We start from the raw sequence: 10,236 nt of genomic DNA, 5'->3' as shown, positions 1-10,236 counted from the left end.
AAAAAAAAAAAAAAAAAAAAAAAAAAGAAAGAAAGAAAGAGAGAGAGAGAGAGAGAAGGAGAAAGAGAACAAAAGAGAGAAAAAGAAAGTCTATACAATGCAAAAAAGAAAAAGACATTCTACACAATAAAAGAGGGGAAAATTTTTATCTACTGTCACATCGTGTTTCACACGGACTTCTGTGCAGTGATGGTGTTCAGTTGTCAGAGGCTGCCTTTGCAGAGATCTCTGCCAGTCTTTCCCAGACCCCAAGCACAAGTTCGCCTATTCTTGGCTCGTCCTGCTTGGCCTCTGGTTTTTCCCAAACTCCTCCTATTTGAACACTTACCAGGAATGATGTTTATCTTCAATTTCTACATAAAGTTTATAACTATTGAATATAGGTAGGTCAAAAAGTTGTGGGCTTATTTTCTAACACAGCATTCCTTAATTTTTTTCTAAGCAGTAAGAAACCCTGTTTTTGTTTTGTTTTGTTTCTTCTTGCTACAGCTAACTGGCCCTATTCAAGTCATCCATCAGGCAAAAGCCTGTTGTGATGTCAAAGGAGGAAAGAATGAACTGAGCTTCAAGCAAGGAGAGGAAATTGAAATAATCCGTATCACTGACAACCCTGAAGGAAAATGGCTGGGCAGAACAGCAAGGGGGTCATGTGAGTGCACATTTCCCTATGATTGCAAAGTGGATTTTTTGTGGGGATCCAGTATTAAATGTTCATATCCTTGAAGAACTATAACTATAAGCATCAGGTCAGGGTATGTCACTGAGTAGGAAAATCTAAATGGCAAGTCAAATTCTATCTTCACCTCATCCATGTTCTTTTTAGTAGGGGACAATGTGTATTATTATATTGTCCAAGTTTTGTATTATTCCAAAGAGGACCAAAGGTCGTCAGAGTCTTCATTTAGGTTAAAAGGGGAAAATGTTCCATGTAAATCATTTGGGAATCTTTAAATCGACTCTAGGTTTACCAAAGTTCAACAGGATAAGAATGAGAGAGTATAGTAAAATGTGTCCATGCAGAAGATTTACAATCAGAGTGGCAACAAATAAAGGGACTATTTAAAGAGCCAGAGGGCAAATGCTATTTTATTTTCAATTCTAAAACATATGAGTTGCAGTTGCCTGAACTTAAGTCTCCTCCACCCCTTTTTTGGTAGATGGTTATATTAAAACAACTGCAGTAGAGATTGATTATGATTCTCTGAAAAGGAAAAAGTCCTCTTTCACCACGCCTTTCTCAAGACCCCTTGAAGATGACCAAGAAGTATATGACGATGTTGCTGAGCAGGATGCTGGTCACAGGTGTGTGCAAATACAAACTGTGAGACACCTCAGACTGCCTCCTTGTCAGAGGTTATGTGTTTTAAGAGCCTAGAATTTTACTACCTTCAATACCTCCTGATGCTTGCTGTCACTAAACTAGATCATGACTCCCCATCACCCCAGTATGGATGAAAGGTCTTTTGAAACCCCACAGTCTTCTGTTTTACTTTTTGGTTTTGTCTATCAAGTACTACTTGAAATAGAATGCACCACTTGCCAGATTGTCAAATGTTTTGTCATTTCAAAACACAGTTATCAAATGTTCATTATGATCTGATCTTAGTGGTATACCTAAAGTAAAGATGGTCTTGTCAATATAACACATAAAATATAAATTTTAGCCCTTTTGCTCTGAAGTTGAATACTAAATGTACCGTATTTTGTTACTATTTGAAAATATAACAGAAAAAAGAATGAGTTTTACTACAACTCCCGATTAGCCTTTAAAAGTGAAAATTGAGCTCCCTATGATTCCTGGGAATCCCTTTGCATTGTGCATTAACTCCACTAGATTAGGGTTATCTTTCTTCAAAAGCAGAACAGGACATGTTTCTGGAAGAGGAAGAGGTAAGATTGGCCACCTCCTCCCCCATACCTCTGTAGTAAACTCCACATTGCTACAGTGAAACACCTGAGGCAATTAAGTTATACAGAGAAAACATTTATTGGACTCAAGGTTCTGTTTCCAATCCAAGAATGAACATCCTCATGACTCCGGGTGTCTAGTGAGTGTGCCAGATGGCAGTGGCAGGGAGCGAGTGTCAGAGCAAACTGCTCACATCACAACCCATGAAGCAGAGAGAAAGGAGAAAGCATAAGTCAAGAGCCCACAGTTCCCTCTGAGGCCCAGTTCCCTAAGTACCTTCCAACAGGCTCTGCCTATTGAGGTCCACAGCACCTCCTCCTCACCATCCTGGGAATCAAACCTTAACGCAGCTATTCAAATTCAAACCACAGGAGTCTTTATCTCCTTTCTGTCTTTTCTCAGTCTTCAGCCTCCCTTTTTACTCCATCTCTTCTTTCTCTTTGTCCTAGCTCTGAACTTTCTTTATTTTTCTTCTCCTCTATGCAGTGTCATTTCTCTTCTATCATTTCTTCTTTCCTCAAACCTCTCGCTTTCTTGTGAACGCCATCCCTTCAGGTTGAAAAGAAAAGGGGAGAAAATGTTCTAGTTTACTTAAGAATACTCATTTTTCTTTGTTCAATTTATGAAATTAGGAAACCTTTGTGAGCTCAAAAAATATAATCTTTGCTAGATCCTTAGTTGGGTGAAATTATGTTTTCCTTCATAATTCACATTGTACAGGAGAAACAAAATTACACAGTATTTTTATAATGTAAAACCATCTAGTTAGCAATGTACTTATAAAGCATTTTAAGAATTATATTTCTCTTATGAACTTTAACCTCACATCATCAATTGAATATTTGAATCACACCCTTATATACTTTATCTTGTATTTTAAAAAGTGTTTTCATTTTAGAGGGCTGAAGAACCTCACCTGCATTAAAAATACATATTTACACTGGTATGCACGCCGAAGGGAAAAAAATCCATAGGAAAGCAATGATTTCTTAAAGTTATTTTTAACCATCATAGGTAAACATGTCCTAAAGCTATTACTATTACTTTTTACTATTTTATGAAGTCTATCCATACCATTACTCTAGAAGACATGAAGCAAAAAGATTACTTAACAAAAAGGTGTGGTTGTAGGAGAGAAATGATTTGAGTATTTGGTATCTTAAATAAGTATAGTGTCACAGTTTACTAACAGTTATCCCTTTCATATGCATGTTTAATAGGGAAATTAAAGATGGATATCTTTCTATACATGCTGTACTATTGAAACCTCAGTTGCTGCTAGCAGAGCTCTTATAATAGACCCGGCTTTGTCCTTGGTAGAAAAAAGGAGGATGCTGAGGGCAGCCAGCAGTTTGCCAGGAGAATAATGAGAACCCTCTCTCCCTGCCTACCATCTCCTTGCACGCTTTACCCTCTCTCCCCTCCTTCCTCTGGGATGAGGAGATAGCTGTGCTTCAAACTCCGGGAGCAGGCTTAAGGCTTAAACTCAGGGCCCTGGGAACTGTCCTCTTCTGTTCTCATCTGAAGCAGTCTCTCTAAAGAGATGCGATGGTGCAGGGATGGGAGTCGCAAATGCAATTACTCTTCCCTCGCATAGCAAACCTTCTTTCCACGAATCCTTCGCTCTGCCTCTTCAGATCTCGCTACCTCTCCTTCAACCGTCCAATGTTCTATGTTCTAAAGAGTTCATTTTAGGAAGTTGAAGAATTGATCCAGAAGGGGTAGCAGCTTTGCTGCTTGTTTAGGACAGTCATGTTCTTTAGGAATCTGGCATGAGAATCTCCCAGTGAAAAATATTCGCCAGGGGCAGCAAGGAACCAGAATGCATCTAACTCTAACTACAGGCTTCACACTCAAAGTGCTAGAGAAAATAGTTGTGAATATGTCACAGAAGCAAGTAGAGAGTACGCTTCAAATTCTATAAAAATCAGTTTTTTCTTTATATAATACAACATTTTCAACATGATTTTTCTACAAAATTCCATCAGCAAACAGCATGGTTTTTATTTATAAATTAACCAAAGTTCTGTACCAGATCAGTCTAATCTACTGAGTTAACAAATCAGGTATGAATATAAAATTGTCCTGTACAGTTGCAACATTGAATAGATATCTATTGAGCGCAGATAGTATGAAGATCAAAAACGGAAGTAGAGAGTGCAGTTAGGTACAGAAGTGGGTTTGGTCAACTCAGATTCTCAGTGTCTCAACTTCTTTTCTGCAAAATAAGGGATTTGAATAAATAGATGACTTCTGAAGTTTTTTTTTTTCCCCTAGTCTTCACTGTCTGCATTACTGTTGCTTTTACAGAATTTCTACTTAAGTGGGAGACAAGGGCACAAAACATAATTATAAAAGCTTTTAAAAAGTACAGAATGTTATGGAAGTAAATAGGCACAATATGATTAGAGAGTCAGGGGCCACTTCAATTTTTAAAATGTTTTCCCTTTAAAAATTTTTAATGCCATTGGGCGAAGAATGAAATGTTTTGGTTCTAAGATACGGAAATAGAATTGTACTTAATGCAATAATAATTGCTCTATATGATGACTTCTGGATTAACACTCTCGGGCAACATTTTAATAGTCCATCTACGGAATGATATAACAATGCATAATCTGAAAATTGCCTGGTGGGAAAATGTTAAAAGTAAACTCTATTGTTTACAATATCATATGCAATATTGTAACTTACTTGGTTCTTTTTCTGTTGTGGTGGTTTATTTTTGTTATGTTGCCTTGTGGTTATACAAGTATTGTGATAGGAAACATTTTTTTTCTTTTCATATGGACATGCTGATAATTTGTAACTTGAATATTATTGCTTTTTTATATAACTGCTCAATATTCGTACTTTTTCTTTCCTGAGAGCTAAATAAATCATCTATTAACTTAATATTTCTGCTTTGTTTTGTTTTTTCCTAGCCAAAGTCAGAGTGAAAGTGGAGGTAAGCTACATGCTTTATATCAGAGTTTACAAGTTTCTTTACAAGTCTTCAGCATATTTCTTTACAATCTTCAACATTTTTGAGAATATTTACAGAATATTAATGTTTTAGTTTGCTAATAATGATGGAGATCTTAATGAAGAGAAAGAACATTGGGCTGAGAGTCAATGACCTGGATTCTCATCCTGGTCCCCATATCACTTTGATAAAGTCATTTCTTTCTCCCAAGTTAGTCATGGATCTAGGGAGAACCCACTTATAGTGTGCCCAGGGCAGGCTGGGTTTATGCCAACTGTCCAAGCACAACTATTAGTAGTATCCCTCCTTCACTCCCACTAATACCCTTCTGTAGATGACAATTTGTATGGTCACCTTAACCATGACTCCTAAAGATCCCTGAACTTCTCAGGAACAAAACGAAGGATTTAAACAATACCTTTTAGGGTTCAAGCACTCATACTTAGAGCTGAATTTCATACATTTTCCTGCACATAGAAGCTGCTCAATAAACACTTGTTAAATATTTTATCAAACAGCAAACTTCCTGAAGATTATAGCATAATAAATGAAACAAGAAAGGGTTTAAGTTTAAAACATATCGTTATAATGTCACCTCTTACTTCTTTCTTTGTTTTGGCTACCACCTTTACCTTTCATTACATTTGATTGTCTTTAGTTATATCTTTATTTTTTTTTTAATACTGAGGATTAAATCCAGAGCATTTGCAATGAGTTAGGTCCCCAGCTCTTCTTTTTTTTTTAAGACAGGGTCTTTCGAGGTAAGTCACTAAGTTGCTGAGGTGAGGCTGAAGCTTGTGATCCTCCTGCCTCAGCCTCCACATTAGCTGAGATTATAGGCACGCTCCACAAACTTGGTTCTTCACTTTATCTTGATCGCTATCTTTTTATGATCACTCACTGTTAACTATATTTTTCTTGTCACCTCCTCACTTCTCTTTTTCCACAATAAATATCAAGCTCTGGCTGCATTTGGTTTTACTTTTTCTCATGCTTATTCTTTCCCATTCCTTTCATCTCAAGTCCAAAGTGCCTTTTATTATGCTTCCTCTTTTTACTATAAATTAAGCCCTATAAGTTCTTATAAAATAATCAGCAATTAATTTACCTACTGTCTATGTGAGTGGGAAATTAAAGGACATTTTTATTTAAATAGTCAATATGAAATAAGGATGTTTTCTGCAATGAAAAGAAGTAGATTTATTATTAAAATCTGAGTGACTTCTATGTGGCCCAATAATAAAATTAACAAAAGATTTTCTCCATAATCCAAAAGAAGGCGTGTTCCCAACACCCGATGATGACATTTATGATGGGATAGAAGAGGAAGACACTAGTGATGGGTAAGAATAATCAGTGTATTTCTTTTTTTAGAAAATATTATATCAATATGGAAATATAGTTTTTATTTTCAGTTAGGATAAGAAGCAGAAAATCATTCTGTTTATTACATTCCCCAAATGATCTGAATGTTTACTTTTATAGCAGTAGTGAATCATGAGTGCTAGGTTGTACAGAAGAACCTCACTAGCTAGCACAGAAAAAGTGAAATAAGAGGAATGAAGTAAGACAATGCAGACTTTTTCAAAGTTTTTCCAATCTTTTATTTATCAATCAATGATTTACAACAATCTGGAAAGTTTATCACTTATATGGCTATCTCTTGTATGATAACAGTAAGAAGTGGAATAAAGGAACTTTCTATGAGCCAGGGATTTAGTGCAGTGCTGCCACCACCTGCCTCACAAGCACAAGGACCCCAGTTCTAAAAAAAAAAAAAAAAAAAAAAAAAAAAAAGGGTCTGTGGAAGACTACTAGTAAATACTTAATCTTTTATTGTAAGAATTTAGTTTTACTAAACCGGGCATGGTGGCGCATGCCTGTAATCCCAGCAGTGGGGAGGTTGAGGCAGTAGGATCGCTGTGAGTTCGAGACCAGCCTAGGCTACATAGTGAGTTCCAGGTCAGTCTCAAATACGTAGTGAGACCCTGTCTCAAAAAAATAAATAAATAAAAATTTTAAAAATTGATATATATAGAGGATATACTCCTAAGTGAAATAAATAAGTCACACATGTAAATACTGAAGTTTCTCTGGTGTGAATAAACTGTAATAGTACATAAGATCCTAATGATATAATGGACAATGTGAAATAGGAAGAAAGGGGCTAAAGGTGTAGGGAAAGTGGGAAGGGTAGAGGAAAGCTAGTAAGGGAAAAGAAAAAAATGTGAGGAAATGAAGTGTTTGTAAAGGGGGAGGAGAGGAGGGGGTGAAGGGAGGGCAGGGACAAGGGGAAAAAAATGAGAACCAAGACCTGTCATGTAGAGGTACAAGATCCCAATAATTAATGTAACTGTACCATATCCCTAAAATATACCAATAAATTCAATGAGAAAAAAAAGAATATATTTTTACTTATAATAATAATTTATAACAATCATCTATTTTATTAATAATAAAATAAATTTTCTTATTTCCATTTTGAAATGGCACATTTAAAATTTAATATCTACTAATTAATTAATTCTAATCATAAAGTTAAATTAGCTCAGTCTTACTTAGCTTTGTATTTTAAGAATCAGGAGAAATCTCACTCAATAGGAAAAAAATGGCTAACATAATAAGAACAATATTCAAACACAATGGTCTATACACTTAATGACACCACTGTATTGAGTACAACAAGCTATTCACTTCCCCAATGATCAATATAGTATAATAAAAAATCTGAATGTCCACGTGATATCTTCATGTTCTGCTGATTACTACGTTCTGATCAATGCCTGCTCCAAAGTTCCACACTACAGGTTGAAGAGAAGAGTAGCACGTGGTCCTGGGGAATTTTGAAGAAGTTAAAGGGAAAAGATGACAAAAAGAAAAGTATACGAGAGAAACGTAAAGTCTCTGAGTCAGACAATAATGAAGGTTCATCGTAAGAGTCAACCAACCGAATTCAGCGCAAATAACTACACTAATGTTAATTGAATGCTACTAATATTCTATAACCAATAATCAAATCATGATAGGCTTAAGTCATCTGACTGTTAAGTTCCATTAACCATCTTAGACTCATATATGGTGCCATCCTTAAATTCATTCATCAAATAATAAGAGAAACCCAAGGTCTTCAAAAACTATCATATAACTCAAAGATATATTTTACTTTTCCCACAAAAATCCATTGAAACACAGCATGTACACACGTGTACACACTTCACAATTCATTCCAAGCACCCCATTTATTAGGATGTTTTTAGTGGCACCTCATCTTAAGTTTATAATTCCAATTCCAATGTTACAAATAGTAAAATATATGGTACTTTAAATTGACCACTCTTAAAGTATATTCTCTCTCTATCCCTTTTGTGTTTGTTTGTTTGTTTGTTTGTTTGAGACAGGGTCTCACTATGTAGTTCAGGCTCTCCTTGAATTCACTATGTAGCAGTAGCCCAGGCTGGCCTGGAACTCAAGGCAATCCTCCTGCCTCAGCCTCTCAAATGTGAGGATTAAAGTATCATTGCACCTGGCTTCTATTTGCTATTAAAAATTTTTTTGAGAAATAAAGAACAATTTGGAATTTCTTTTATCTACATACAGTATTTAAGGTTTTTGTTCCACAATAGTTATTTGATATCTATTTCTCTAAGATTTTTCTAAATATATATCTTAAATTTATTTAAATAATAACCATTCCCCCAAAGCAATTGTTAACTACATGAACTGTAAGCATGTACAGATAAAACTTAAAAAATTTTTAAAACTGTCTAAATAAAAACTAAAGCAAAATTTTTCTCTTCCCAGCCCCTTTATACTAAAGGGTAGTATAAAATCCATACCCATGAATTTGAAGGATTTTAATCTTGTTTCCTGGCACAGGAAAGCCATTCTGTTTGTTTTTTGTTGTTCTGGTTTTGTTTTTTGTTTTTGGTGCCAGGGATTGAACTCGGGTCCTTGTGCTTGCAAGGCAAGCCACCGAACCACTGAGCTAAATCCCCAGCAACCATTCTGTTTATATGCATCTAATGTATTCACCATATTTAGCTAACATCTAAGCTGTTAATTCTATATAGCATTGTTAATTTTAAACCCAAAATTATTTCATTAAGGCAAAAACACAAAAGCTACAGTCAATACTCAATAAAAAGTGTGAAATTTTAAGAAAACATAACAAGAAATCTTTGAGCAACTTACTCAAATATAATCTTTACTTAGAAATAAAAGAAGGGCTTTTTTCAATTACATGCCACCCAATTCTGATTTTGAATCATATGAATTAGTGATCCTCACCCTCTAGTTATTTCTGTCCTATGTACCATACTTTCAGAGGAGTGTGTGTATTTGTAAATATACATATATCTTTAGAAGTCATAGTTCAGAAAGTGATAAACACAAAGGTCTTTTTCTGTTGCAACTAAGTGCCACCTAATCTTCACTTTAGATCACTTGTACTAATAAGCTCTCACTGCATAGTTAAATGAAGGTCCCTCTCTTATTCACCATTTTCCTGCTTGTGGATGTATAATACATATGGGGAAGTTTGGTCATATTCCAATGAGCTCTGTAAATTTGATCTCTGTGTTTTACTCTTCACTTCAAATAAACAGTTTTGAGCCAGAGCTATGAATGTCTTAAGGACTCCCAAATACTGAGTCCATTTAATTTAATCTGGTGCAACATACTCTCAGACCTCAGAACAAATATGAAAACATTGGTCTAATGGCTGTGGGAAAAATAAGGCAACTAAGCGTTTTGACTCTTGATGTCTTTGACCAACACTGGGGTTCAAAAACTTCCAAACTGATGGACAGAAACTAGGTCTTAATGGAAAATGGAGGACAAGAAAGGAACAATGGTCAACAGATTAATTAGTCTATTTTTAAGCCTCTGGGCTATTACCTCTTTATACCTCCAATAAAAAGGAATGGATGTCTGGGTTCATATTAGTCTGATTATAATTTGGTTCTCGTTTTCTTTCCAGTTTCCCTTCTCCTCCTAAACAATTGGGTAAGTAATAAAAATTAAATACATATTTTATATCTTTTTTTTTTACATGGGGTAGTAGGAAGCATTGAATATTGTGACAATATCTGTCAAATCTCGACTCTGAAAATAGTAAATTTTGTCACCTTAAGCATGTGGCCGCAGTTGCTGACAATAAAACTGGGTTGAGAAAATTAAAACAGGTTGATTGCTTTAAAAGTATTCTGCCAGAAGCCTCTACAAAGTTAGGCTCGTTCCCTGTGCAGTTTGTCCAGGATATATAAGACTTTTCATAAAAATATCTAAAAGCACACCATATTATATTCCATTAAGGTCCTTCTGTATCTACTTTTTAAACCTTTATATTATAATTTATATTATA

The 10,236-nt window shown here is 35.2% G+C and overlaps 1 protein-coding gene across 3 annotated transcripts in view; it reads left to right on the top strand.

Moving 5' to 3' along the window:
- Window positions 1–10,236, top strand: part of Fyb1 (FYN binding protein 1) — a 157,005-nt gene that overhangs the window by 127,383 nt on the left and 19,386 nt on the right. For 2 of the 3 annotated variants that reach the window (XM_010607759.3, XM_010607758.2), the window contains exons 8-13: window positions 490–649; window positions 1,158–1,302; window positions 4,834–4,856; window positions 6,154–6,217; window positions 7,669–7,806; window positions 9,853–9,878. In XM_010607759.3, the coding sequence (XP_010606061.1) occupies window positions 490–649; window positions 1,158–1,302; window positions 4,834–4,856; window positions 6,154–6,217; window positions 7,669–7,806; window positions 9,853–9,878 (556 nt within the window). The remainder of the gene's footprint in view (window positions 1–489; window positions 650–1,157; window positions 1,303–4,833; window positions 4,857–6,153; window positions 6,218–7,668; window positions 7,807–9,852; window positions 9,879–10,236) is intronic. The other variant, XM_033760455.1, reaches the window with a different exon arrangement.

Source organism: Fukomys damarensis, unplaced genomic scaffold, assembly GCF_012274545.1.
Source record: "Fukomys damarensis isolate Sample0158 unplaced genomic scaffold, DMR_v1.0_HiC HiC_scaffold_1, whole genome shotgun sequence".
NCBI classification, from domain to species: Eukaryota; Metazoa; Chordata; class Mammalia; order Rodentia; family Bathyergidae; genus Fukomys; species Fukomys damarensis.
Note: the sequence above shows the minus strand (reverse complement) of the source record. Positions and strands in the feature narration are given on the sequence as shown.